This window comes from Hypanus sabinus, chromosome 20, assembly GCF_030144855.1.
Source record: "Hypanus sabinus isolate sHypSab1 chromosome 20, sHypSab1.hap1, whole genome shotgun sequence".
NCBI classification, from domain to species: domain Eukaryota; kingdom Metazoa; phylum Chordata; class Chondrichthyes; order Myliobatiformes; family Dasyatidae; genus Hypanus; species Hypanus sabinus.
In genome coordinates this window covers 31,599,766-31,614,453 of record NC_082725.1, presented here as the reverse complement: position 1 = coordinate 31,614,453, position 14,688 = coordinate 31,599,766, and the positions used below count along the sequence as shown (strand labels likewise).

At 41.2% G+C, this 14,688-nt stretch overlaps 1 protein-coding gene across 1 annotated transcript in view; it reads left to right on the top strand.

The window, feature by feature from the left end:
• Positions 1-3,128: 3,128 nt before the first annotated feature.
• clptm1l (CLPTM1 like) overlaps positions 3,129-14,688 on the top strand; it is a 33,399-nt gene continuing 21,839 nt past the window's right edge. Inside the window, exons 1-5 of the mRNA XM_059945295.1 lie at positions 3,129-3,460; positions 5,519-5,619; positions 9,732-9,921; positions 12,200-12,342; positions 14,041-14,119. Coding sequence (XP_059801278.1) covers positions 3,290-3,460; positions 5,519-5,619; positions 9,732-9,921; positions 12,200-12,342; positions 14,041-14,119 — 684 coding nt within the window. The 5' untranslated portion in view covers positions 3,129-3,289. The remainder of the gene's footprint in view (positions 3,461-5,518; positions 5,620-9,731; positions 9,922-12,199; positions 12,343-14,040; positions 14,120-14,688) is intronic.

Genomic DNA, 14,688 nt, shown 5'->3' with positions numbered 1-14,688 from the left:
GCCTTGTGGTTATATCCACTCTTGGGGGAGACTTCTGGAGTAAACCCCGAGGAAAAATCCGAAGCTGGAGTCCCTGCGGGCGCCAAACAGTCTAGGTCTCTGCTGTTCCTTTGTATTCACCTAGTTCCACGCGCTCCGCGAAACTGTCACACTTTTAGTTCAGCTTGAGTACCACCTTCAATAACATGAACAAAATGCAGAATTTCTCGTTTTTAGATTTTGCAGATGCTGAAGTTCAAAGCAACACGCGCAAGATGCTGGAGGAACTCATCAGGTCAGGCATGGAAATGAATTAACAGTCGACATTTCAGGCTGAGATTCTTCTTCAGGACTGGAAGGGAAGGGGAAGACACCAGAATCAAAATGTGCGTGGGAGGGGGGGGGGGATGAGGATAGCTGGAAGGTGATAGGTGAAGCCAGGGGGTGGGAAAGGGAAAGGGCTGGAAAGGAATGAATCTGAAAGGACAGGAGAGTGAATGGTGAGAGAAAAGGAAGGAAGAGGGGCACCAAGGGGAGGCGCTAGGCAGGTGAGAAGAGGTAAGTGGCCAGAGAGGGAATAGAAGAGGGGAGGGAGAGGGATTTTTTTAACTGGAAGGAGGAATTGATATTCATTCCATTAGGTTGGAAGCTACCCAGGTGGAATATAAAGTGGATATAAACGAAATTACTCGTTTAAAGTGATTTAGATCTAAAGGTGTGTAAGCAACAAAGCCATTGAACATTGAACTGCAACCGCAAGTTGCAAGAACTCCCATTGTCATATGAATGAGCCAAAAAAAAACAGTACTGAATTCCAGCGGCTTATCTTTGTGTATTTTAATGTTATATTGGGTTGTGCCAGTGAACCAAGATTTGCGCTGGGAATAGAAAGCACAATGGAGAGATATGGACCTGGAGATGAGATCTGAACGGGAGACTACCCCGCAGGGGATGGACAGTGTGAACCACGAGCGGAGATGGGCAGAGCGAAGTGGCAATAATTAATAAAGGTGCAAGAACAGGGTGATAGGAGGCGATCCGTGTGCGGCACGGGATAACGCGCGACCGGGAGAAGTGCGGAATGGATGCAGACCCAGCTCGGGCAAAACTGAAAGGGAGAAGGCGGGGAGGAACACAAGCGGACTTCATAGGAACTGAAAACTGACCCGAGTGTTGTCCCAGAAGGTCGTGTAGAATGAACTAGGAGCAGGGATGGCCGGAGCGATGCGGCAAGAGTCATCGGCTGCAGAGGACAACATGGAGCGCAGAGTGATGGGAAATGAACCGGGCAATGTGAAGATGTGCCCGATGACTTACCAGGTCGAGACGGGCGGGCGAACCGTGTGTAGCGCACGGACACAGGTAGCGAGCAACGCTGAGAATTTCAATGGGATGTAAAGATGAACCAACAAAGGGGCCACCTGAGTGCCTGAGGGTGCGGAAATGTAGAGGACACGGCTGTAACGGATTGAATGGTTCATTGTAAATAATTTTATTTTTGAATAAAGTATATTTTGCTTAGAATAAAGATGCTGCCTCACCTGCGGAGTTTTTCCAGCATTTTGCGTCGGTGGGCCAATGCGCGTGCGTCTGCGCTCGTGACTGTTGATTATCTGGGGGGGGGGGGGGTGACCGGGAGAGATCGAAGGAACCGGCTGGAGGATGGCGACATGGAAGGATAAGGGATAGGAAGTGGGGAATAGATAAGATAAGAGATGGGAGTGGGCAGTTAAATAAAAAGGGGGGGGGGTGGGAGTTGAAAGGAGAGAGGATATTGTTGGCAGCTGAGGGGAAGAGGTGGAGAATGGGGCAGATTTGGAATCCGGATAGCAGATGGGTCGCAGAGTGTAAAGATAGACTGCAGGAAGAGGACAGGATGGAGCAGGGAAGAAGAGGAGAAAGGAGGACTTTTCAATTCATAGCCAGAGTTTTGTCTCTTACACTCTGAACTCTCACAGTCGGTTTTTATTTTCAGGCTAAGCACTCAATGTTTAGAAAATGACGCTTTCAATATGTGTGAGCTCTAAGTAGTTGTTGGCCTGTTCACTAAAATATCGAAGAAAACGGATCTCAGTGTCTGGGGAAGAAAGGTACTCTGACAACCTGTCCCTGGTGATTACCACCTTCCCACAGTGAAGGGCCAGAAAGCTTGTACTGCTTACAGCTTCCCATATCATGGAAGCTGCCTCTCAACAAAGGCAGGCATTGAAGAAGTTCACCATGGCCTTCCGTTGGCAAAGCCTTTGGTTGTGTGATGGGAAAAAAAATGATGACCAAGACCTGACATGTAGCTCTTGGTTCTGGGACAGCCATGATCCCTCTTTTCCTGCTTGTTTCCGACATATAGCAGGCACTTTGAAACAGTGGAGAAGTGTGGCTAAAACGAACTATAAAATCCTCAAAATCCACCTGTCAGGAAAATCAAATCAATGTCAATGTTGTCTCCCAAGTCAACTCCCCCATCAATAAGGCCCTAACAAGACTCATTTGTCTCTGTAAAGCATGCCAAATCATGGGTAATGCCCAGTATCAGAAAAGAAATAGTCAAACCATTCTTGAGTTTGGCCACAGTGAGAGGTCATTAGCCTGATGTTCTCAAACCTCCTTGAAGAAGAGTGTATCATCTGTCTGGGAATGCCTAACCCATGACCAATGTTCAGATGCCCACTTGGGTTGCCTTGAGAACCATCAATCTATTCATTAAGATCATGCAGCAGACGTTGACAACAATAGAAAGAGTGTGCCATTCCCAAACTACCACCACATCAACCATTTCATCCTGCCATATATGTGCCAATGACAGTAGGTCCCAGACCAGTTTTACCAATCATCTCAGAAGCCACCAAACTGGAGTGGAAACAAATCATCCTGGGGCACCAGCAAACCCTTAAGAAGACGTAGCACAATGAATATGATTATATAATGGCCCCACAGCACTACAGAGCCTTTTTTAAATTCTACATAGCGATTGAGAAAGAGAATAGTGAGGAAAGTGAGGGGCAGCGGAAGGGGAGAGAATGGGGGGGGGGGGAAGGGGGAATGTGGGAACTACAATACCCAGAATGCATAACGGAGGAGCGGCCCACGTGCCGGGGTTTGAAGGTAACGGTCCCTCTCGCCACGCGATATTTCCGGCGGCTGCCTGACGTCACATCCAGGCGGAAAGGTTCCCTGAGGCAGCGATGGGGGCGAGGGACCGGGCGGCAGGTCGCTGATCATCGTCGGTGCGGCTCGGAGCTCCGGTCCGCTCTGTGTGGCTGTGCCGCTGTAATATGGTGTAGCAGTCGCTGTCGATCTGAGCTGCGGCGGTATGTTCGGGTTCAGGGCGAGCTCCTTCACCACCTTAATCGTGGTGGTTTTCGTCGCCTACGTGTTGCACACATGCTGGGTGATGTATGGCATAATTTACACGAAACCCTGCACCAGTCCCAAGGCACAGAAGTGCATTAAGCCATATCTAGCTGGGAACCCTAGAATACAGGTCAGTGCCGTTCCTTTCCCATCCGCATTAATTTTCTTGCTGTTTGACCGGAAGCCTTTATTATGAGTTGTACAGGTTGGTTAGGGTTGTGGTTTAAAAAAATCGGATTGTGGTTTAAAAAAATCAAAGTAGTTTTGTTTGCAGCATACGGTTGGAAAATTAGCCATTAAGTTGACTGAAATAGCTAGAGATGGCATCAACTCCCGTTTGGTGTCAACTGTTTTTCCATGGGGAGCTTAATCTGATTGCTATACTTAGCAATCTCTTGTTGCTATGTTTACTGTTCCGTCATTTGTGAGGAAGGAAATCAGGCAGGATCACTTTTCCAATCTAATAAAATACTGTCTCAGCCCTCTAGTTTAATTTTTGATTATTTTTCTACTGCTGGGTGGCTTCAAATGTTATGACAACAGCTGCAGCTTTATGATGGGAATTGCTGGCCAGTTTTGGCAAAACAGGAGACTTCAAACTTTCCAAACAGCAAGTTTCTTTTTTCAAAGAATCAAGCGTTTCAAATCAAATATCAAAAAACATCAGAACTGCAAGATGTAACAATTACAAACAAAAGTAGGAAAAATTTGATTGGGCCGTAAGAACATGACACAATAATAGAAGCACTGTAGTTGGTTGAGCTATAAATGTCCTTTCAATCATGGTCTTTTTGTCTCATCCCCATATTCCTTTTTATTTCAATGTCAAAGCACATTATCCTCTCTCATCTCAACCCCTAAAAGGCAAACTATCAACCTTGTATATTACAATAAGATTACTTCACCTGAATTCCAGTTCTCACAGGACATACCCTCGTCATCTGGATCACTCTACTGAATTTATGTTGTACTGCCTCCGGACATATCTTTCTTTAGCTAGAAAGCCAAAATTGCACACAGCACTCTTGAGTGGTCTCACTAAAGCCCTGTGTTTGTAGAAAGATTTTAGTTTTTATCCAGTGTCTCTACAGTAAAGACTATCATTCTATTCCTCTGCTGAATTCCTTGCTGTATCTTTGGATCAATGTTATTTTGTGAGGCCATGTTTTCCTCACAGGATGATTTAGTTTTTAATGCCAAGAAAGTGTTCTTTTAGTTTTTAATTTTCCTTAATAGTGAATGATCTCACACATGCCCCATGTTTTACTACATCTGCTGCCGCTTTGCCCTCTCACGTAATCCGTCCCAATTCCTTTATTGTGAGCATTCACTCTTCCCACCTAGCTTTCTTACTGTTAGAAAGTAACACACACAAAGTGCTAGAGGAACTCAGCAGTTGATCCTGCCTGGCCTGCTGAGTTCCTCTAGCATTTTGTGTGTGTTGCTTAGGTTTCCAGCATCTGCAGATTTTCTCTTGTTACTGCCAGCAAACTTGGTCACAGTTCTTTTTTTTTAAACGTCCGAAGCATTAGTACATATTATAAATGGTAGAGCACGTAGAGCCGATCTTTGTTACACCCAGTAATATAGCCTGACACTTAAAAAGAGCCTGATTTATCCCCCTTTTTAACCGGTTCTTGTGATCACTTGGTTTGTGTATGTTATCTTGCCAAATTCGTTTTAAAAATCCAGTTATATACTTTGCTCATCCATTATAGACAGATCTTCCTTAAAGGATGCTAAGAGATCAGATGCTTCAGTTTTTCTTCATAATTAACTATGGTATTAGATTTACTTCATTCACAATTTAATTTCCTCTGCTGCCCTTACATTCATATCCTGAGATTGACAGGCTGCCGGATAGCTAGTTTAATCCAAAACTCAATAGGCGGTACGTTTATAATTGATGGTATCCAATATTTCATAATTAGGGGTAGAATTATATTGTATGGTTCTGTTATCCGAGGTGATGGCAGGGATTAAAACAGTTTTAATTTTTCTGTCACTGGGAGTTATGTTATTCTATGTCTGCACTGTGTATAAAATGTAGCATTGCTTCTAAAACTTAATTGAAATTCTGTTAAAATTAGAGTTTTTTTTTGGAGCATACACAACTTTGAAGTCTTTAAGGAATAATAGTATACTTGTTTTTGTAAGATTTGCTAATGGTCTTGAAATTATATTTTAGCTGAGCATTTATACTTCAACAAAAAGCAGTGTTAATGATGGAGCCAATCTAAACCTTATGTTGAATATCGAACACTTTGATGTCAACTCTAAATTCGAGAGGTAACTCCTTGCTTAGTTTTATTATGTGTTTTAAGATATTTAGTATATATTTGAAACCTGTAAAGTGCACCTTCATTGCTGTGAGGTCTTCAGACATGGCGTTGGCTAGCAAAACATGTGAAAGGTAGTGCTCTAACTCACTCCATTGGTCTTTTCTGTAAGTTGCTGCAAATCAGAAAGTGAAATTGAGTCTTTTTCCCTAGTTATTTCACTGAACTCTGATGCATATCTACTGATGTGCTGTTTGGTTATGAGGAACAGAGCCTATGTAATTAGTACGGAGTGTTTCTTTGTTGTTAACAGCAAGTTACAGCTTATGTACAGATGTTTACTGTGATCAGTCATCAATTACGCACTATGTTCAAGCATGGCTTCTTCTGAATCTCCCTTGCATTTGATTGTTCTTTTTGACTCAACTAACAAAATTTGTCCTGACGATGGGTCTCAGCTTGAAGTGCTTCTCCTTATAGATGCTGCCTGGCCTGCTGTGTTCCACCAGCATTTTGTGTGTATTGTAACAAAATTTGTGGGTTTTTTTTGAGATCCTAATCCTTTGTGCCTAACACAATCGATGCATTTTGTCAAAAAAATCTAATTATTTCTGTTCTTTGGCTTTCCCTTTCATCCCCCTTCAATGGTAGCTTGACAGTTGTTTAAATTAAGTAGCGGAAGTCCAGTAGATTTGAAAATGAGGATGATTGAAGCTGTAGCATTTGATGGAGTTGGGGACTTTGTTTTTTCAAAGTTCAAAGTAAATTTATTATGAAAGTACATATATGTCACCATAGACAAACCGGAGATTCATTTTCATGCCACCATACTTAATACATCCATAATAAAATGACAACCATAACAAAATCAAGGAAAGACCGCACCAACTTGGGTGTTCAACCAGTGTGCAAAAGACAACAAACTGTGCAAATACAAAAGAGACAGAAGTGTTAGTTATTAAATAAGCAACAAATATCGAGTACATGAGGCGGAGTCCATGGGGCAAGTGAAGATGAGTGAAGTTACCCTACTGGTTCAAGAGCCTGATGTTGAGAGGTATTAACTGTTTCTGAACCTGGTGGTGTGGTGTGAGTCCTGAGGCTCCCCTACCCATTTTTCTCTGATGTCAACCGTGAGAAGAGATCGTGTCCTGGGTGTTGGTGGTACCTGGTGATGGAAGCTATTTTCTTGTGACAGCATTTCATGTAGGTGATTTTCCTTTCAAGGGCATTGCTGTTTCCATACCAGGCTGCAGTGATTCTCCACTACACATCTATAAAAGTTTGTCAATGTTGTAGATGTCATGCTGAATCTTTGCATAAGCCAAAGGAAGTAGAAGCACTGCCGTGCTTTCTTTGTAATTACACGTGTGCTGGGCCCAGGACAGGTTCTCTGAAATAACAATAACAGGTCCTGTGAATTTAAAGTTGCTAAATTTCTCCACCTCTGAACCACCAGTAAGGACTGGCTCATGGATCTCTGGTTTCCTTCTCCTGAAGTCAATAATCAGCTGCTTGGTCTTGCTGACATTGAGTAAGAGGTTGTTATGGCACCACTCAGCCAGGTTTTCAATCTCCCTCTTGTACACTGATTCATCACCACCTTTGATTTGGCCTATGATTATGGTGGTGTCAGCAGATTAAATGCGGTATTGGAGCTGTGTTTAGCCACACAGTCGTAAGTGTAGAGTAAGTAGATCAGGGGACTAAGCACATGACCTTGTGATGCACCTGTGCTGATGGAGATCATGGAGGAGATATTGTTGCCAATTCAAACTGACTGGGGTCTGTAAGTGAGGAAATCAAGGATCCAATTGCATAAGGAGGCATTAAGGTCAAGGTCTTGGAGCTTATTGATTAGTTTTGAGGGGATGATGGTATTGAATGCTGAGCTGTAGTCTATAAAGAGCATCCTGATGTATGAACTTTTGCTGTCCAGATGTTCCAGGGTTGTGAAGAACCAATGAGATGGCATCTGCTGTGGATCTATTGCTCTGGCAGACAAATTGGAACAGGTCCAAGTTGCCACTTACACAGGAGTTGACATATTTAATTCCCAGCCTTTCAAAACACTTTGTCACTGTGGATGTACTGTAAGTACTACTGGACGATAGCTGTTAGGGCAGGTTACACGTTCTGAGGCACCGGTTTGAAGCAGGTGGCTACCTCAGAATGCCAAAATGAGAGTTAAAGATCTCAGGAACACTCCAAACAGTCCAACAACACAGGTGTTTCGTGCTTTTTGTGGATTCACCCTCTTGAACATTGCTTGCACCTTGGCTTCAGAGACATAAATCATAGATAGATTGGGGGATGTGGGAGTTTGTGATGGTTCAAATTCAGTCCAGAATTGCCACTTTGCCTGTGAGATGGCTTTCTGGAATTTGTACCTGGACATCTTGTAACTTTCTTGGTCACCAGACTTGAATGTCTTTGATCTGTCCCTCAGCAGATTGCAGATCTCATAGTTCATCGGATTGGGTAAGACTCTGAATGATTTTGTTGGAACGCATCTTTTTACAATTGTTTTAATAAAGTCAGGGCCACCGTGGTGTATTCATTCAGATCATAGATGAGTTCTTGAACATGACGATGCAATCCTGTTGCTGCTCCTCTGCCTCCCTCTTGTTGTCCTACTCTCTGGAGCTTTGCTCTGTAGCCTCTGCCTGTATGCAGGTAGGAGAAAGACAGCCAAGTGATCCAATTGAACAAAATGTGGTCTAGGCATGGAACAGTAGGCATTCCTTATCTTGGTATAAAAGTGATCTAGTATATTGTAACCTCTGGTGCTACAGATTTTATGCTGAAGGAAATTGGGCAGGGGTTTCTTCAAACAAGCCTGGTTGAAGACTCCGACTAAGATTTGAAATGTGTCAGGATGGATTGTTTCTTGTTTGGAGACGGCATGATGCATTTTCTCAAGCTCTTGATCTTAGTCAGCTACTAGTGGTATGTAAACTGCAGTTAGGGTTATGGAGCTCTCCCAAGGTAAGTAGAATGGATGATATTTGATCACGAGGTGCTCAAGGTCGGAAACACGTGTTTTGACAAAATGTCCACATTGGAGCACTGAGAATTTTCAAATCACCTCCTTTTCCAAATCAGCAGTTTGGTAAATCGAGAAGCCTTCCAGTTTGATTGCTGTATCTAGTTTGCTAGAAGAAAGCCATGTCTCACTCAGACATAGGACACAACAATCTCTCGTTTCTCTCTGATACAGCATCTTGCCCTTAGGTTCTCAATTTTGTTTTCCAGCAACTGCACATTTGCTAGCAAGAGGCTGGGTAGAGGGGGGCCTCATCCCTCTGTTTCAGCCTGGCTTGGAGTCTCCCCCCTCCCTGCCTCACTTGTAGCCGTGGCGATAAACCTTCATCGGCTTGGTACTCCAGATTCTTCAGAACATATAGATCACTGTACTTTAGAAAAGTACTTTGTTAAAGGGCAAATTACATGCTGTAGATTACAGTGAGAGTAATTCAGAAGAGGTACATTTGCAAATGTTGTACATGGCCTGCAGAACGTTGCCATGGTTCACTGGGGCCACCATGCATCTTTATTTATGTCTAAAAGTTCTGGGCTAACTGAAACTGCGGTAATCAGAAAAAAATATTTTTCTCTTTGAGAAGTAAATGGAACCCAATCAAAGAACACAGCAGCTGCTTGTATTCTCTTTCAGTATTTGTATTTGCACAGAGAATTATGTCTGTGTATGACGGTGCAAGACGGTACTTTTAACAATAGCTGTCAATATCATTTGAGTTAATAAGGGGGAATTAATATTCATTCAGATTTAATTTCATTTTATACCAAAATCTTGGGTTAATTTTGAATTCTATATTGAAACTCAACCGTGGTTTATTATGGATGTAATCACCTTGTGTTCTTGCAGTATGCTTGGATTATGTGCATGAAAATATGCATACCTTGGAAGTAGTTATGATAATATTTAAGAGGTATATAAAAATGTGGCAGATTGAGGGAAGTAGACAACAAGCAGGCAGATGTGTAGTTTAAATTGGTACATGGGCTAAAGGGCCTGTTCCTATGCTGTACTTTTCATTGTTCTATATGCTGTTTCTTTGAATTGTTCAATTTAACTTCTGTTATGTATCTTCTTATAAGGGATGTCAATGTTTCATTACCAAAGAAAACCCGTAGCAATGGGACACTGTACACTCATTTGTTTCTGCACCACGTTGGGATGCCACCTTGGCACGACAGCAAGCATGTGTATGCCGTTGGGCACCTGACAACATACATGATTCCTAAGCCTGAGGAAATCAACTTAATCACTGGAGAGACCAATAGCCAAGTATGTGTTGCTTTAAATATGATAGAAAAGAATTAGTATGATTATGTTTTATAAAGATAAATTCAAGTTGGCAACTATTGATTGATCTGAAATAGCAAACTGACTGAAATTACTGAAGTTTATGAATTTGGAACTGGTGCATATTGAGAAAGAAATGAGATTATTTTTATAATTAATAGGCTGAGAAGTCAAAATAGTTAAAGACGCAGTATCATTCATTGCAGGTAATTGTAATCCCTTGTTTCCAATTATTGGTGATGGTAACATCCCTGTCATTGGCAGTGAGTGCAGTTCCTGACTTCACAGTGTCCCGAATCATTCTGCAGCATAATTAAGTATATCTAGTAATTTGCATGGAAATTGGGATAAGGCTCAGATGCACAATGTAGCATTAAGTGTAGTCTATGGAATAAAATTTTCAGAACAGGCTGTACTGTATTACATGCTTGGCCTGATGATTCCAAGAATGTGTATTTCGTAACTGCTGATGCAAATGGTTTTCTTTTGTTCTAATTTTTTAAGATTTTAACATCTCATAGTGCTGAAAGATAATCAGAGCAATGCAGCATCTTCTGTTATATAAAAAAATAAAATGCGGTCTATTTTTAGTTTTTAGTTTTTGCAGTTATCATCCTGAGTGCTCAGAAGATTTATTACTTCTGCTCAGTATTATGGGCGACACATTACAAAATGCTGGAGAAACTCAGCAGGTTAGGCGACATCTATGGAGGGAAGTGAACAGTTCAGGTTTCGGGTTACGACCTTTCATCAGGGCGCCCTGTTCCCTTCAGCATTTTGTGTATATGCTCAAAATTCTCAGCATCTGCAAAATTCCTTGTGTCTCAGTTTAAAAGGGATGGATAAAGCATTTTCTTGGCAGATTGAGGGTGAAATAGAAATTTTTGCTTTTTTCAAACCAAGCAAGACTTATCCTGTTTTGCCAGCACTGGAAACGCCAATTTAAATCCTTGCTCCCATTAAGTTTTTTTTGGATGCCTGCTCAAATTCAACATAGAGGTGGTGCTGCCTTATTCAACCTCAGCTAAAGTTTAAATCTCAGTTTCTGTCCATCACTAGTACTGCCCTCTCGAATTCAAAGTTCCCACCTTGAGTCTACACTAGCTGTCAATTTCTAAACTTTTTTTCATGTTGAAACTCTTCTGGTTTTCCAGTTCTCCAATCTTGGTTTCACAATTTTTCTTTATAAGTAAGTAATAATGCTCCCAGAACACTTCTGCTACCTTCCTGCTATCTTTGTTGTTTTACTAAACATTAGCAAACATTTTATACCAATTTAAGTTTAACATTCTTATTCTTGCCATTAAATTTCTCTGCATTTCTACAGTAATCTCAGTTGTTGGCTTTAGTCTTCTACTGCCTTTCCCCCATCTGTTCTCATGTACTTTACAAGATCCCGCCGACTTTTCCATTCTCAACTCTGTTTGCCTTTTGGATCTTGATATTAATAGCTATCGTGCGCTCCGTCTAACACTTGGTTTATCAAGCCATATGATATGTTTCTAAAAGCCTCTTGATTTTGCTGTGCTTTTGGTCATGATGGGGAGCTTTGTTACGTTACAGTATATACATGCTACAATAAGCAATCTTGGTTTAAATGCTGGAAGTATTTACCAGGTTGATGAACTTCTGTGGAGAATTCTATTTCTCTTAGCACTCTTGCTGCTTGACCTTGTTAGTTTTAGCATTTAAAAAAAAAAATTTGCATTTCAGCATCTGCAGCGATTTCCTTTTGGTTCAGTGGATGACTATTTGTCCCTATTCCAATGTTTGTGTGAGGAGTGATTTAATTTTGGGCTAAAACATTATTTTTGAAATAATGAAATTATATTTCCTGATATGTATTTAAGTGTCCACTAAAAATCCACAATTATATAAATCTGCAAGTCTGGCATAAGAACTGTTGGGATATTGCTATAGTTATTAGTTTGTGTGAACAAGAAATACCAGCTATATTTTGGTTATCTTAAGAAAGAGCTATAATAAGGGGGAGTGAAAAGTAGTCTATGTTCTTTTGCACAAATAATAAAGTATAATAATTCTGTGGTAGTTCATCCTTGTTACCACTAATAAGTTACAGAATTATTATAGTTATTGATATTGTGTACTAAGAGTCTCATCATAATGTTTGTTGTAACTAATGTTAAGGGTTTCAACCATAGAATTTTTTTGTAGTCTACAGTATGTTACAGCTGAGGTATTGAATGAGCAAGACCAACAATATTTTGTAGATTCAGTTCTGACCTTTTCATTGAATCAGGAAACAGAGACTCCTGCTGGTACTAAAGTTCCAGACCGACCTGTTGCACACTGGAGATCAAGACTCACCATCAATATCATGGCTGACAACTTTACTTTTGATAGCTCAGCTCTTCCTGCTGATGTACACAGATATTTAAAGCTGTAAGTGTAAACCTGAAAAACATCCATCTTGCTATCAAAAGCTAAGTCTTGTTAAGTGCATTTATACGTGCCCATTTAGTCAGTCAAACAAAATTTGACAAAATTAAAGTTATTGCATGTTGTAAACTTGATTTCTTTTCAAGTTTTTGTTTTAAAATAATAGCTTTTTAATATAAAGGAGAATGAGGCTGAATATAAAAAAAGTACAAACAAGCAATGAAAAAAGTCATTTGGCAAAAATGCAGTATAAAACGCTATCAATAATAAAAAGGAATAAAATCAGGCATTTTAATGGTAAAGCAATTGTCAGATTGTAACAGATGGGTGAAGCCACACTCAGATTGGAGGAACAACACCTTATATACCAGCTGGGTAGCCTCCAACCTGATGGCATGAACATTGACTTCTTTAACTTCCGTTAATGCCCCTCCTCCCCTTCTTACCCCATCCCTGATATATTTAGTATTTTTCCCCCTCCTTTTTTTCCTCTTGTTCTGCCCATCACTCTGCCTGTTCTCCATCTCCCTCTGGTGCGCCCCTCCCTCATTCTTTCTCCCTGGGCCTCCCGTCCCATGATCCTTTCCCTTCTCCAGCTCTGTATCACCTTTCCAGCTCTTAGCTTCATCCCACCCTTCTCCTATCATTTTGCATTTTCCCCTCCCCCTCCTACTTTCAAATCTCTTAGTATCTTTCCTTTCAGTTAGTCCTGACGAAGGGTCTCGGCCCGAAACGTTGACAGTTTCGTTGACAACTTCTCCCTATAGATGCTGCCTGGCCTGCTGTGTTCCACCAGCATTTTCTGTGTGTTGTTTGAATTTCCAGCATCTGCAGATTTCCTCGTGTTTGCACAGTGAGAAGATCACTTGTTAGAAGTAGAAGGCATGGCTGAGATGCTAAATGAGTAATCAGCAGTAGTTTTCACCAAGGATAATAATGTTACCAAAGCATCTTGAAGGTAACTAGATGATGAAACAAAAGTAGATGTATTGCAGATGCTGGCATTTAGCATGGTGGACGTTGCCAGGAGCTCATTCTGGATTATGAAGGAAAATGAAGATAGAAATTGTTGAGTTGTAGGTCACTATTTTCCAGTGCTCTGCAGCTTTATCAATTTTCTTTTTAAATTAACAAGTCATCTGTTATGAAGCTTTCCAGCTCTTCCTGGCTATGAATTTTGGTAGCTTCTCCCACTAAGAACACATTTCATGCCATGCTGTTCTAGCATATGGTTCTGCTACATCAGCTGAGGAAGGTTGGCAGGTGGTAAATCTTTGCCTGATCTAATGCCCTGAGTTATCGTGTAGACAGTACTCAAAGTTGAGTACTTAAGGGCCTTTTCTCCTTGTCTCTAAATTGATATGTTATTGCTATGTGGGTCTGTTCTGCTGGTTTGACAGTATACTAACAACGACAGTGATTCAGAAGTTAATAGAAGAGTAAGATTTCTTTACGTATGGGTATGTTTGTGCACAAGTTCTTTCAGTTTTGGCACTGTCCCTAGATGCCAGTTTGCAATTTAGACCATGCTGGACAACTTGAAGGCAGATTAAATACAATGCATAAAATTGTTGGTGGTGCGTTATGGAGGGAAGAATTAGGAGCGACAACATGTGCTGAATAATACAGATTTAAAATTGGTTAAGATCTATATCGTCAATGTACAACTTCTAAATGCTTCATTTGTGGTTGATATTTCAGGATGCATCATGGAAAGAAGATGCAGTACCTTCCTATACTGTTTGTTGATGAGCTAAGTAACCGAGTGAGAGATTTGAAAGTGAGTTGCTTTTTTTATTGTCAGCGAGAAGGCTCAAGTTATGGCACAACTTTATATCTAAGCTTGACTTCATACTCATTTACAGTTTTGACAATATTCTAAAAGCTTCATACAGTTTGTCTTCCTGTGCCCCATTCTTCCATTCTCCACAATGTTGGCTGAAAGTAGAAGATAGCTTGCACACTGCTCCCTAACTGTCTACTGAGATAGAAACATAGAAAACCTACAGCACAATACAGGCCCTTTGTCCCACAATACTATTCTGAACATGTACTTATTTTAGAAATTTACCTAGGGTTAGCCATAGCCTATTTTTCTAGGCTCCATGTACCTACCCAGGAGTCTCTTAAAAGACCCTTTTGTATCCTCCTCCACCACCATTCCACGCACTCACCACTCTCTGCATTTCAGAAGAAACTTACCCTGGACATCTCCTCTGTACCTACTTCCAGGCACCTTAAAACTGTGCCCTCTTGTGTTAGCCATTTCAGCCCTGGGAAAACGCCTCTGACTATCCACACGATCAACGCCTCTCATCATCTTACACACCTCTATGAGGTCACCTCTCA